Source organism: Gorilla gorilla, chromosome 8 (assembly GCF_029281585.2).
Source record: "Gorilla gorilla gorilla isolate KB3781 chromosome 8, NHGRI_mGorGor1-v2.1_pri, whole genome shotgun sequence".
NCBI lineage: Eukaryota > Metazoa > Chordata > Mammalia > Primates > Hominidae > Gorilla > Gorilla gorilla.
In genome coordinates this window covers 108592123-108607440 of record NC_073232.2, presented here as the reverse complement: position 1 = coordinate 108607440, position 15318 = coordinate 108592123, and the positions used below count along the sequence as shown (strand labels likewise).

Here is a 15318-nt window from a genome sequence, read left to right as displayed (position 1 = left end):
TTGTTTCCTCCTGTTTTTATTAGAGATAGACAGTATTTCAGCTACACTGTGAACAAAGTGGGCTTTGATGAGCTTCCCTGAATGAGCCACCAATGACAACATCATTTCTCTTGAAAAATGCATTGTGAATTCTATGCAACAGTCATAAACATGGCCTATTAGAACCTTACCCATTACCGGTGGCGCCTTCCCATGTTTCCAAAGTTATTTATTTCTAGTAGCAATCTGCATTTCAATAAGATCTAAATAACCCAAAACTCTCCTATGGCATCTTTTACTAATATGAAGCATAATTTATTTAACTTGAAGAGAATAGGAAAAAAATGTTGACAACATTTTCCTAGGCATTTCTTTCCCATGGTTCAATATAATCCAATCCCAGATGCGCAAAAATTTCTTCTTCGCTTTCTGCTTTGAGGAATATCCTCTGAAAACATAACAAGAAATATGTGCATTCAGATATTTTTCATAAGCACCATGGTGTGGACACAGTGGAAGTGTTACTTATAAAATTGCCTTGTCAGAATGAATTATAGCCCAAACATAATTCCCTGCTTCTGAGTATAAAAAGTCATTTTAACTGACTTTCCAAAACATGGTACTAAATGAATTAAAGTAAAATCATAACAGCTTTAACATATTCAGCAAAGGCCATTTGGATATTTTTCCTACGGGCTGTAGTTCTGAACCACAGCTGTTTATTAGAACAACCTGATGGAGTTTAAAAAATAAACATTGAAGCTTGAGCCATACCCCAGTCCAGTGAAATCAGAAGCTCAGGAGAGGTCTTATAATCAATCTATTTGAACGCACTGGGTAATTCTAACATGCAGTTATAATTTTGTACTGCTGGTAATTATAGGATAGTTGTATGTGTTGGGTTTTCCTTAGCTTTCCATGCTTGCCTCTAACCCCAGCAGGATCCCACCCTGTGATCTCTTTAAGACCAAGCAGCTCTTCTCCTCCATCCCTTCTTGTACATAGCACGGTGCTAGGCACATAGAAGGTACTTGCTTACATTGAACTATTTAGAATGTATTAATTTGTAAGTGTTCCTTCATTGTACTATGTGAATCTGCCTTCACCCACATGCTTAGCATCCGAGGCTTTCCTGCCGGCATCCACAGCCCCCTCTTCTGTGAGCAGCAGCTGGATTTTTCTATGGGAAACCACTCCTCTTGACTCTCAGTCCAGGAGGGTTAGGTGGAGCTGCTCCCAATTCCAAGAAGAAGCACATGACCCAAGTCTAGCCAATCAGAGCCACAGTAATGAGTTCAGGGATAGGCACATGACCCAGGCCTGGCCAATGAGCATCAGGTAGGATTCTTGGGGGAACTATTAGGAAACAGGCTCTTCTCTGTTGAAGTAGCTGGAAGAGTGGGACTTATGGGGAAACCTGCCTGAGAATAAAGGCAATACTGAGGGACGCCTGCCTGAGCACCCATATTCGGCTGCCCCTGAACACTTAGATATTGCAGTATATAACCCAAGTTCCCTTTTTTGTTTATGCCACTTTAGATTTGATTTCTAACATTTGTAACTGAGACAACTCTAACTGAATACATCTCATTTAGACTACAAGCTCCTAGAGGGAAATGATCATTACTTTTTTTTTTTTTTTCTGACACAGAGTCTCACTCTGTTGCCCAGGCTGGAGTGCAGTGGTGTGATCTCGGCTCACTGCAGCCTCTGCCTCCTGGGTTCAAGTGATTCTCCTGCCTCAGCCTCCCAAGTAGCTGGGTGTGTGCGAGCCGCCACACCTGGTTATTTTTTGTATTTTTAGTAGAGATGGGGTTTCACCATGTTGGCTGATCTTGAACTCCCGACCTCAAGTGATCCACCCGCCTCGGCCTCCCAAAGTGCTGGGATTACAGACGTGAGCCACTGCGCCTGGCCAGTACCATTACTTCTAGTTATTTTGAGTTTTCTTCCCCCCGGAGCCTATTTTGGTGTCCTTGATCACTGTAAGAAGAGTAGCCCTTAGTACTGTGGATTTAACAGTTGGATATTTAACTCTTCTAACTTCTACAGGCATCTATCGTTTTGCTGAGGGATGAATTGGATCATGACCACAGTAAGACTAGCACACCAAATGAGTGACATGGGTGGTCAATGAGACTAGCTGGATGCTCATTTATGTCTCAGGGCAGCTCTGTTGCTCTCTTTCTTGCAGGAGACTGTTGTTAATGGCCTACATGGCCACTCAAAATGCCACTGCCCCCTGCATTTGAGGGGTACACAAGTAGTATTTGTGATTTCTGGGGATCCCTGGTTTACTCTGGAGTTACTTATTGCCAACACCAAGGATATACCAAACCCAGTTAATGTTCACTGCTGGACTTGTTCTGGAAGCCCAATTAGCTCATCATGTTTCAGCCAAAAGCTCTCGAATTGCATTCTGGGCCGGGTGGAAACTGTGAGTCTGTGGAAATCTTTCTTGCTGCCCTCAACTATGATCAACTGGAAATAGAACACAGATAACAAAGGAAACCATACCTGGATACTAAAATCAGTTCATGAAAAGAGCTCAGGGGCCAGCCCTGGGGATGAGGATCAAAGTAGCCCCTTTTAGGAAGAGAACTGTACCTTGGTCTTGTCATATAAAGCATGGTTATCCAGAATCATCTTCCGCTCATGTGTGGCATAGCGCCGGAGGTCTCTCTCAAACTGCTGGATAGGAGATAGTTAAAATAAATTATTAACACGTCTAGAATGTCTTCAATATTAGGTGGCTACATCCCTCTAGTGAAATATCTAACTCCACTAAACATTCTCAAAGTGATTTTCCTCCCCCAGGGCCAAATTCTCTGGTGACAGAAGTCCGTGCTCCCATGAGCACACTAGAATGTAAGCTCTGTGAGAGCAGGAACCTGGTTTGTTCTGTCCACAACTGTATTCCCTCAAATAGTGCCTCGCATGTAGAAGATGTACAGCGAATGTTTTATTGAATGAATAAATGAATAGCGTGAGCGTTGTACCAGGATAATGCCTGGTCCAGAGTAAATGCTGGATAAATACTAGTTTGGTGGGTTTTAAATGATTTGGAATATTGTTATTGTAAAAGAGGATGGAGGAGTCAGGGAACCCATTCCAGCCTGGATATTGTCCCTACCTGGCTGTGCATCTCCTGTCAAGTCATCCAGACTCCCTGAGTCTTGGTTGAGTGAATGAAAGGATGGAGGAAGGACATGATTAAGACTCCCTCTGGCTTTAACCTCCTTTCACACTGAGATGCCATGAAACTGATCGTCTAAGTCAACTGCTCCTGGATGACATCTCCCACAGTCAGGAATGGGCTCTGAGACTGAAGGGAGCAATACATGAAGCCTAAGACAGAGGACAGGAACACCTTGGGAAAGGAGGGCAACGAATTGTCATGGAGACTAGTTTTCCTGAGAGAAACACAATCTAGAAATTTTGTCCTCTTCATGTGGGATTAGGGAGCAAGCCTGGGATACTGGTGCCCTCTAGTGGTAAGGAACAATTTGCTATTTTAGGAAAGCTAACCCGGGATGGTTGAGGAGATGGACTTTGCAATCAGAAGTCCTTTATATGTTTAAAGTCACCCAGCTAAAAAGCAAAAGAGCTTAGTGCTCTGCCAGTGCCTTGCAGAACCAACAGCAACAATTTCTGAGAACTCTGAGGAAACAGACTAGAATGTGTTGAAAATGGGCAAATGTCAACCACTTCAGCCAGTGATGCTTAACTGGCATGACATTGCATAACCAAGGACTTCTTTCTGGAACTTTCCCCTTTCTCAATCAACTATGTGTTCCCAAAGATTTATGTCTATCAGAAAAGTTGTATTTATGATATATTTTTTCTTTTCTTCCCCTTTTTTTAGGAATGAAAGAAGCATTCAGTTGTCAGTCAACATTTGTGATTAGAGTAAGAAATCCCAGTGCTAAGATGCTGTGCTGAATTAATTACAGTCCAAAGCAAAGACACCTGACATTTAACCCAAGGCTGAGAACAATTAATTTGTGTTATGTCATTCATCTGTATAAAAAACCCTCTACGAACTCATTTCACTCAAAGCAACAACCAGCTACCTGGGAAAACAGGAGAAACAGGGTGAGGTGTTTAGTTGGGAGGGTGGAACACATGTGAATGGGACTCAGATCACAGGTGTCCTCTCCTGTGAGTGACAGGATATGGAAGCTACTGCTTATCCAGTACTGGCCACGTGCTGGCTTGGTGCTGAAGCTTTGAGAACATCATGTCACCTAATGTCTCTGCAACTCAGGGAAGTAGCTAAGGTCATCGTCCTCATTTTCCTGATGGGAAAATTGAGTTTTACAGGATATAGGGAACTTGTCCAAGATCACCCAACAGTAAGAAGCAGAGCAGGAGCTTGCAACCAGGTCTGGGATGAACTCAACTTGTGCTCTTTCAGAAAAATTTTATAGCTTGATTTTATTTTTAATTAACATATAATAATTGTATGCATTTGTGGGTTATAATATGATATTTTGATACATCTATATACATTGCAGAATGATAAAATCAGACTAATTAGCATGTCCATCACCTCAAACATCTACCATTTCTTTGTGGTAAGAACATTAAAAATCCTCTCTTTTAGCTACTTTGAAATATACACTTTTATTAACTATAGTCACCATACTGTGCAATAGAACAGAGTTTATTCCACCTGTCTGACTGGAACTTTGTACTTGTTGACCCTTTTCCCTGTCCATTTTCTGTCCTCATCCCCCAGCCTCTGCTAACCACTATTCTACATTCTATTCTCTACTTCTACGAGTTTGACTGTTTTAGATTCTACATATACAGAAACGAGATCATACAGTATTTGTCTCTCTGTGCCTGACTTATTCCACTTAACATAATGTCCTCTAGGTGCAATCATGTCGTCTCAAATGACAGAATGTCCTGTTTTCAAAAGGCTGTGTCATACTCCACTGTGCATATACTACATTTTAAAAATCCATTCATCTGTTGTGGATGCTTAGGTTGTTTTTATATAATATCTTGGCTATTGTGTATCATGCTGCAATGAACATGGAAGTGCAGACCTCTCTTTGACATACTGAGTTCATTTCCTTTGGATATATACCCAGAAGTAAGATTGCTGGATCATATAGTAGCCCTGTTTTTAGTTTTTTGAGGAACTTCCATACTATTTTCCAAAATGTGTAATTTACAACACCACCAACAATATAAGAGGGTTCCCTTTTCTCCACAGCCTCACTAACACCTGCTGTCTTTCATGTTTTTGATAATAGCCAATCTGACGGATGTGAGATAACATCTTATTGTGGTTTTAATTTGCATTTCTCTGATGATTAGAGATGTTAAGCAAGATGGCAGTATCTGCTTGCCATTTTTATGTCTTTTTTGAGAAATATCTATTCAAGTCCTTTGCCCATTTTTAAATAGGGTTATTTGTTTTCTTGTTATTGAGTCTTTTGGTTTCCTTGTATATGCTGGATAATGGCCCTTATGTGATGTGTGATGTGCAGATATTTTTTCCCAATCTGTGAGTTGCCTCTCCACTTTATTAATTGTCTCCTATGTCAACCCCCTTGCTGGTTTCTGTACTTCAGTGGTTCTCCTACTTGAGCTGCATCAGAAACACCTAGAAGCCTTTTCCAAACACAAATTTCTGGGCTGAAATCCCCAGAGATGCTGATTTGATTCCATAGGTTTGGAGTGGGGTGAAGAATTTCCATGTCTAACCTGTTCCTGGGTAAGGTTGCTGCTGCTGATGTTGGGGACCACACACTGGGAATAACTGTTCTAAATTAATCTGTCATACTTGACCATGTGTGGACAGGATGCCTTGAATTAGAGGTTTCTGGGTACTGGCCCCTCCCCTGTCACCCAGCCTCTGTTGCCATAATCTCTCCCCTGGGCCCAGGTAGACTTGACCTACGTCTTTCAGAAAGCTAACATCATCCCATGGGTCCATGTAGCACTTACCCGGGAGCCAGTCCATCCCAACAGGGCGAAGGCACGACGCTCGTAGGGGCACAGAACTAAATCCACACGGATGGCCTTCCAGGTCTTTCCCTCCTGCCAGCTGGACTGGTCACTGTCCACTCTTTGACGAGGCAATTTGAAAATCAGAAAGCACTTTTGAAAATGATCCAAAGCATCAACCTTCCTGCTAGGCAACCTGAGCTTTTCAAATGTTGACTCCACAAGGTCATAATATAAAAGTAATCCCTGAAAAGAAACAGAATGGCATCAGGAAAAGGCCCTGATGAAGAAGATCTATGATTTAACACTGGATTCTTAATGAAATCTTTTCAGATTCGAGCAGAACATGGACATGTGTTTGGCCTTGCATTAAAGGCCCACCTGCAAACACTAGGAGAAAACACTAAGAAAGTGGCTGCATTATCTTCCCTTTACGGAAAAGGAGTTTAGCGATGAGAGAGGCTGAAGCAAAGCCACTTAATGGCAAAACTGCAAGAAAATCTCCCTCTCCACTTCTGAACCTCAGCTAGTGCTCTGGGCTCTCCTCAGTCCTTTAAAAACAAACCAACCATAAACAAAAAGCCACGCTGCAGGAATTTGAGACCAGCCTGGGTGACATAATAAGACCTCATCTCTACATAAAATTTTAAAATTAGCCAGGTATGATGGCACGTGTCTATAGTCCCAGCTACTCAGGAGGCTGAGGTGGAAGGATCCCTGGAGCCTGGGAGGTTGAGGCTTCAGTGAGCTATAATCACACCAGTGCACACTAGCCTGGGAGACAGAGCAAGACCCTGTCTCAAAAATAAATAAATAATAAAACTTAAAAAATCATATTGTTTCTGGGGAGCAGCTTTGAGTTAGTGTCTGCTATAGTTTGGATGTTTGTCCCCCTAAACCTTATGTAGAAATTTGATCCCCAATGTTGGAGGTGGGGCCTAATGGGAGGTCTTTGGGTCATAGGGGAAGATCTCTCATGAATGACTTGTGCCGTCCTCATCCTCATGGTAATGAGTGAGTTCTCACTTTGTTAGCTCCCATGAAAGCTGGGGGTTACAAAGAGCCTGGCCCCTCCCCACTCTGTCTTGCTTTCTCTCTCACCCTGTGACCTCTGCACCTGCCAGCTCTTCCTTGCCTTCTGCCATGAGTGTAAGCCCCCTGAGGCCGCACCAGAAGCAGATGCTTGGTGTCATGCTTCTTATACAGCCTGCAGAACCATGGGCCAAGTAAACGTCTTTTCTTTATAAATTACCCAGCCTCAGGTGTTCCTTTATAGCAATGTAAATGGACAAAGACAGTGTCCCTTTATAGTATACTGATGACCAGGTTTAACCAGCCGAAAGCGTTGTGGCTGGAGGCTGAGTCTAACTTTGGGGCAGGATGACTTGCTATTTCTAGGTAGCACTTGGGAGACTCTTTCTCATGAGAGTGTTAGTCCACCTGCCTTGGAGAAAGTGGGATAAAGTTAACGACACATGTTTCACCTAAAGTTGCCTATCCAGAAAGTGGACAAGTGATTCTAAGTTGTGCCCAATTGAGTTGCCATTCTTGGTGGGAGTTCCTGATGGCAGAGGGCAGATGTGGGGACGGGAGACAGAAACATGCTAGCAACCACTAAATCTGGCAACAAAAACAGCAAGTAACTCTCAAATAATGTCATCAAGCTACTGGGATGTGTGATTTGTTACCGTGTACTCTTTAGGTTAGATGTTTAAAAGCTCTATCATCAGAAGCAATTGGAAGGTTTGCTAAAGCTCAGTTTGCAGGGCTCTGTCCCCAGAGTGATGCAGGAGGGGCAGGGAGGGCATTTCTGACAGGTTCCCAGGCAATGCTGGTGTTCCCAGACCAGGGACCACACTTTGAGCGTCATTGGTAAATTGATTATTGTTAGGAATCATGCTTTGCATTTCTTCTACAAACCTGCACAAGACATTATTTCAATTCAAAAAGATACTTTTTATTTTGTTGACCTCAATAGAGGGCACTCTTCACCCTTCAACGCCTTGAAGAAAAAAACACCATTTGAAGGGGGAAGCACTAATGTTAGGAAGAACCTCTGGAGGAGGTGGTAGATGTTGCCGTAGTTAACCTCTAATCACCAGCTCAGGAAAACACAATTCCACTTTTTAAGGAAACTTGCTAAAACTAGTACAGAATAGCAGGCTTTTGTGTAAATTTCAATTATGTAAATTTGAAAAAGGAGATATAAAACATATGAACAAGTCTCACATGAAAGCCAAATTTGTAATAACACACCTTCCCTTAAAAAAAAAAAAAAAAAAAAAAAAAAAGCCCACAAAGCTGGATTCCTAACAGTAAACTGTTCTTGTGCTATTGCCACATGGTGGAGTCACTTGGTGGGTAAGAGAGAAATGGGCCATTCTTTATTGGGTTTTGTCTTGAATTTTGCAAGGTGTTTGAGAATGCATCCTTGAACGTAATGCTCCTGTCTGCATATTCAGAAGGTTGTCTGCAGCAGGCCACAGTTGTCAAACATGCACACAACCCCTGATGCCACCTCTAGATCTCCAGCCCCGGCTATCTACAGGGCAGCCCTCTGGGCTCTGGCTTCCCCATCAATACCCACTGGTTGACTGAATATTTACATCAGCATGTTCTTTTATTTTTCCTACTGGACACTGAGAAACTCCTGACTAGGAGGAGGCATTTCCCCACCTCTCCATCCCTCCCATCCTCCCCAGGGTACAGAGCGGCCAGTTCTCAGGAAGAGAGCTGTGGGGCAGGAGGGAGATGCACTCAGCTTGACCTCCCACAGGAAGGCTCCATTCAAATTTAGTCTCAGGTGCCTTCTGAGGAGGGTTGCAAGGCTGAGTGTGAGGCTCTCTAGCCAGGATCCCTTCCCTGCCCTTCGCTTCTAATTCCCTCCAACTCCTTCTGGGAAGACTCGATGCCCAGTATTCAAACTCATGTCAGTTTGGATCTGGTTCTAAAGTTGAGTCTTCACTTCCAGTGCCCCTGGCCCTAGGGTTGTGTTTCTAGCTTTTATTTTCACTTTATCTGAGGTTTTCCTTTTCTGGGATATCAGTAAGCTTGGTCCACACCCAACAGACGCAAACTACTCAGGAAGGAGGAAGCTGTGAGGAGAAACACCAGCCCACCCAGACCTATCTACAGGTCCCAAGGGTAGGACCCTCTGGTCTCTCTAGGAAGTGAGGCTCTCACTAGAGTTGTACAGGAGTCAGGGCCTGCATGTGGCTCTGGCTGCAGGGTTAGCTTAGCTTACTTTGGTTTCCTCCACCAGGCAATAGGCCTGTCACAAGTCTGATCTCTGCAATGTATGGGGGCTTCTGAGCCATGACCTCTGCAGGGCTCAGCTTGCCCTCATTAGTTTCCTTCATTCCATCTCAGCACGAAGTGCCTCGAATCTATCGAGGCACTATCAACACCTCTTAGACTGATTTTATCCCAGTCTTTGCAGTCCTGCCCCCTCACCCAAGCTTGCAGCTTTCCAGCTTACATTTCCCAGGTCTTCATAGTGCATACTTTTCACTTTGTTTGGGTGCTTTAACGCCTCTGCATGTCAAACACAAATGCATAGCCACCCTTGGCCCTGTTGGCAATAGGGTAAGTATAAATAAACAAGATACAGGACATATTCATAACATGTACTCTAGGACCCAAAACAGGAAAGTCTTATTATAGGTCATATGGCTTTGTATAAGCTGCCACAAATAATTGAGAATTGATTAGATGGTCATTACACAATTATAAGGCAAGTAATGTGCAAAATTCAAGTGTTAACATAATGTTTGAGTGTGCATGTATTTTTCATCTTTCTTCTCACCTTATTTTCCCATAAGTTCATCACTTTCTGTAAAAGTTGCTCTTCATCCTCTGTTGATCCTGGGCTGGTAATTAAAAAATCTACATCATGCCCCATCTTCTTACCCCTAATTTTCAAAAGCAGTATAAAATGGAAATCAATTAGATATTAGTCTTCATTTTTAAAAAATCACCTTTGTTTCTATGCCCTATGCTTAAGATTTGCAACATAGAAGGTTCTTGACTTTTTTTTAAGAAACAAAATATCCTTGGTTACACATCGCTGTTCCTTACAAAATAAATTTATGACACAGAAAAAGTCATATATAGCATGTATCTGATTATGTACATCAAGGCAAAAAATAACAAAAAAATTTATTCTACACACTCACACAAACCTACACGCACCCACACATACACACATGGAGACAAGCATGACAACAAGCAAACCAAGAATTGTATTCACATAATACAAGGTAGCGCTCTTGGAATTATGACATGGAGTAAAGGCGTTATCTTAGATTTGATCTTCTCTTACTTTCTTCCTTGCCCCAAACCTATTTTGTTAGAATGGCCAAAAGCCACCAGGTGAGAGGGCTGGAGAAAGAGGTAGAGGAGGCTGTGGGAGGAAAGAAATCCCTTTCTGAAATGTAGGCCTCAATATCCAACAACAACATACATCCTTGTGAAGCATTCACTCATTCATGAATTCATTCAGTCAGTCATTTATTGACTCAACCAAGATTTCTTGAGCACCTTCTTTGTGCTAGGCATCATGAACTAGTCTTGCTGAGAACTAAGCTCTACAAACTTAGTGGAGAAACCACACACAGGAACAAATCACTGTAACTCTGTGGGTCAAGGGCTTTGCAGGTATTCAGGGAGCATGGAAGAGGGGCACTAATCCAGCATGGAGAAAGAGGGAGTCAAGGAAGGCTTTCTGGAGGAGGTGCCATCTAAATTGAGTCTTAAAGAATGAGGGGAAGTCAGCCAAGCGACAATTTGAGGAATGGCAGTCAAAGCAGAAAAGTCTGAGTAAGCAAAGCAACAGGCAAGAAACAGCTCTGAATGTGCAGGGGATGACAAGCCATTTGGGGTTGCTGAAATGAAATGTGAGAGGCAGGAGATAAAGCTGTAGAAAGAAGCTGGCACCAGATCACAGCCTTTTGTGCCATTTCAGATGTCTGTCCGAGTCAGGGAGCCACTGAAGTATTCGGGCAGAGGAGGCAAAGCCACCCAAGTTATTTACCTCCGGAACCCTCCTGTCATGGTGACGAAAGCATCCGGAAGAAATGCCCAGACAGCCTCTTTAACCAGCACACTGACGGCCTCTGCTTCTGCCCTGGTCACACAGCTGACAAGGTCTTCATAATACAGAAATCCTGAGAGGCCATTTGACAGGTCAATGGAGAGAGTGACACGTGGGTGAAACAACCAGCCCTCGGTAGAAGGGGATTCTGTCCCCACAGTAGAGCTAACATGACTACAGGCATCAACACCAAACTCCATTCCCACAGAGACAGAATAATCCATGTGGTTCTCCTGGTTGTGAATTTTTCAGGGTAACAGTGGTTCTTTGCTTTCTAACCTAGAGGCTTACAATTTCCTGAGAAGGAGACAATATTTCACATCCCTCTGGAATCCAAACTGTTCAGATCTGACTTCCTACTGAAGAACCAGCCTTCTTGATCAATAAGCTGTGTCCTACTGTTTTTTAAAAGGTAACGCATAAAGAGTTGGGATGAGGAGATTTAGAGTTGGAAGGTGATGGATCCATTAAAAAATTAAAGTCAAGAATAGGAGCAGAGTAGATGTGTGTCTGAAGCAAGGCAGGAAATATCTTAGGTGGTTTAGCTTGTTGCTTCTTTGCCTGACCAGCATGAATTAATGAAAGTTCAGAGTTGTTATGATGAAAAGCTAACTTGTTGGTTCCCACAGAGCAGTGTGGAGGGAGATTTGGAAAGAAAGAGGAAAGGAGAAGGGAGGCTTATCTCCAAGGATTGGGGTGAAGTATTGGTGAGGAGATGAGCCTGGTGATTAGATCCATAGAGCCTGAGGGACATCAAATCATGCTTCAGCATCGCTGCTCTCCTATCTAGGGTCTCCAAGAGGGGGCCATTCAAACTTTGCTTGACTCTAATAATGGGGAACTCTGATACCTCCAGAGGAGCCTGTTTCCTAATTGTAAACTCTGTTGTGCCAGTTCTTTCTTTTGAAAAGCCTAAGTCTACTTCTTTGCGATTTCACCTACCACTGGCCCTCTGAAATGACAAGAGTAAATCTATTGGTCCTTGTTTCTCACCCTGGGATTGTGGAAGGGAGGCAGCAAGGTGGCCATTTGGCTTGCACACTCTGCCAAATTTCCCATGTTATCTCTAATGGGGACAGTCACAGAAACATGCTGGCAAGACCAAGAGAAAATGGTATTCATATGAATATACCTATAAACTGTGTCCAGTACCAAACCATGCCACTTGTGGAACACTACTTTCTTCATTTCAATATGATACTTATTTTTTATTTTTATTAAAAAGCCACATTTCTAAAAATTATTGCAACATGGCCATTTTTGTGAGCATGAGGAGTTTGATCTAAGAAGCAATGCTCTATTAGGCTCTAATACAGAAACTGTCATCATGACTAATATTCAAAGTACAACTCACTGGGTAACCACAAACACCTGTGCTTATGCAGTGATATACATGATCCAAAAGTCAGGATTCACAACTATTTCTTTAAGAAGATGTGCAGCTATCAGGAATGAACATGTAAGACTATGATGATTTGTTGACATCCATGAAAGTAATTTAATTGGCTTTCCTTTTTGGTATGGCAAGGCGACTAACTTATTACAGGAAACTTATCACACAGTATAAGGTTAAATATGTGCTGCTATAGTTCATAAACTGACTTTTCAAGACAAACGTGGCATGTGTATGCTCAAGCCTCAGGGAACTGCAATCAAGTGCAAATATAAGTAAAACTGGATCAGGTTATCCATCTGACCCATGAACTGTCCTTTCAATATGTTCAATTAGCTTACCCTTCACAGTATTCTAAGCTATTCCCATGGGCAATTCCATTCATTGTAGTGCTGCTCCAAGGGGTGCCTGTAACTACTTGTGGGGGTATAAGTATAATGGGAGGGCATTCCTTGATTTCTGCATAGAACTGGTAGCATTAAACAGTTAGATGGAAATCACTGATTGACTAAATGAATAAAGCTGTTTCATTCAAAGGGTTGGAAAAGCTCAACAGGAAGAGCAAAAATCCAGTTTACAAAGCTAGGAATTGGAAGCCCTTAGATCCTGAGAGCATTGGACGTCATTTGATAAGGGTTTCATCCAAATGAAACACTATATTGCCTCCCAATTTCTCTCTAAGCATTGAGAGTCTTTACTCATCATTCCAAACCATTTACTTGCTACTTATGTTTAATACTTATTTAAATTTCTTTTGAATGGCATCTTGAGAACTGGTGTAAATCATCCTTATTAAACGTGTGTTTTCAGGGTCCTGGAATATAAATACTGGATCTTTTTTTCTTAGACTCTTTTATTTCCTATGTGGCATTGTATTATTAGCAATCTTTCAAAGATTAGCAACTTTACAAAAAATGAGTAGGGACTGTGGCTGTGACTCCCTTTTGAATCACAACTGTATTGTATTTTTATTGCTTGTTAAAAGTAAACATTTTTTTAAACATACAATTTTTTTCACACTGTATTGACATTCCTTCATTTTTAAAAAACTTACTGGGAGCCTCATAAATGGAAGTGACCAGGCTACCTTCAACCTCTTAGAGGCCCTGCCAGGCTTTCAGGTGGGTGATGACAGCACTCATGTCCCACCACAGTCTTGTCTTAGGCTAAAGAGTCCTGGTTGGGTATATCAACCCTGTGCCTAGATTTCCACCAGTTCCCTTCTATTTTCCTGGTGTTTTACAGTTTCTAGGGCATCTTCACATTTGTGCCAGGCAACAACTCTGTTCAAGTATTCTTTAGCAGCCAACCCTTCTGTCTTTGACTCTTCACCCTCAACTCTTACCCAGGGAGACAGCCAGGACCCAATGTCCAGAAGAGTCGGTAAGGACCAGATCAGCAGCACAACCTGGCTTGACATTTGGGTGAAGGACCACGAACAGCCACAGTGGAGGGTGCCTTTGCTCTGTGTCAGACACAGTGCTGAGGCATTGCCTGCATTATCTGATTGACTTCTCAGCTAAGTATCAATGTTATCTCTCTTTCATAGATTAGGTAACTAAGGTTCAAAGGTTTTAACCAACTTGCTCAAGATCACATAGCTGGAAACTGCTGGAGCTAGGATTTAGATCCAAGCATCAATGGACATCAAAGAAGTGTCCCAGCTCTCTCAGATTGGAGTTGCAGTGTAACTGACTTAGAGCTCCACCACGACCCGACCAGCCCATAGCAACAATGACTTTTAGGAGAGACAATTTACCTGCTTTCTGCATTCGTGTAAATTTCAGGCTTTTGTCCGACCTTACTTTACTCAGAGTTCTGAAACCCATCCTGAACCACTTCTCAGAAGTCTTCAGCCCCACTCCAAATACAGAAGTAAAGAGCTAAAATGGAGGGAAAGGCATGCCATCAGTCTCTAAGATAATCATTATAGCATCCGATTCATGACCCTTTCTAGGTCTCAGGCAATGAAGAAAAAGTATAAGCAAATCTTTGACCTAGTTTCTCCTGAATATAACGAGCAGGTGGGTGATGGTTATTTTTAAGGGCATTTTTTATTTCAGGTGAGTCCTTTCTTGACATGTGGCATTACAAAATGAAACAGAAGTAACAAGCAGGTTCTGGCACCTGTGCAGGGCTAAGGTATAGTCTAATTGACAGCCTGCCTGTGCTGTCCATGAGTGATACGCTATCTCTACAGAGCTCTCCCTTTTGCTGGGTCTCTCACTGACATTCATGCTCTGCACAGGTACCCTCACATTTTGAAAAGAGATGCTCATGTAGGTTATATAGTTTCTCCACCATCATACAGGTGGGAAGTGGCACAGCCCAAACTTAAACCCCGGTCTATTTACACTCCAAGCCTGTGCTCCTGCTCATGGCCATATTTTAGGCCTGTACATCACTTTTGCTTTGAAGGGACTGGTGGAAGTCCCTTCCACCTGCAACTCTAAGGTAGGGAAAATTGGGAGGTAATAAACCCTGCTTCCAAGTAAATGGATATGCAGTAAGGAGATTTTCAGACACAAATCTGCTCTTTAAGAGCAGTTCCGTCCTGTCCCCACCAACCCCCCATGGTCCTCATGTCCCATGATGTTTGTACCCATGAGTGACAGACTCTTGGAGGGTAAGACAATTTGTACATCATGACAGCATGGCAATAATCTGGGCACCTGAATTTATTTAGGCATTTTCTTCCTAGACCAAAGCTATGGACGGAATTCCCCCTCCCAACCCATTTGTATGTTGAAGTCCTAATCCCCAGTATGACCGTATTTAAGACAGGGCCTTTGAGGTCATGAGAGTGGGGCTGTCATGATGGGATTAGTGTCTTTTTGTTTGTCTTGTTTTTGAGACAGTCTCACTCTATCACCCAGGCTGGAGTACAGTG

The 15318-nt window shown here is 42.6% G+C and overlaps 1 protein-coding gene across 2 annotated transcripts in view; it reads right to left on the bottom strand.

Moving 5' to 3' along the window:
• Positions 1-15318, bottom strand: part of DNTT (DNA nucleotidylexotransferase) — a 65952-nt gene continuing 50634 nt past the window's right edge. The window contains exons 6-11 of one of the 2 annotated variants that reach the window (XM_004049860.5): positions 14188-14311; positions 10976-11108; positions 9749-9854; positions 5944-6189; positions 2587-2670; positions 1-427 (exon numbers count right to left, since the gene is read on the bottom strand). In XM_004049860.5, coding sequence (XP_004049908.3) covers positions 341-427; positions 2587-2670; positions 5944-6189; positions 9749-9854; positions 10976-11108; positions 14188-14311 — 780 coding nt within the window. In that variant the 3' untranslated portion in view covers positions 1-340. The remainder of the gene's footprint in view (positions 428-2586; positions 2671-5943; positions 6190-9748; positions 9855-10975; positions 11109-14187; positions 14312-15318) is intronic. The other variant, XM_019034961.4, reaches the window with a different exon arrangement.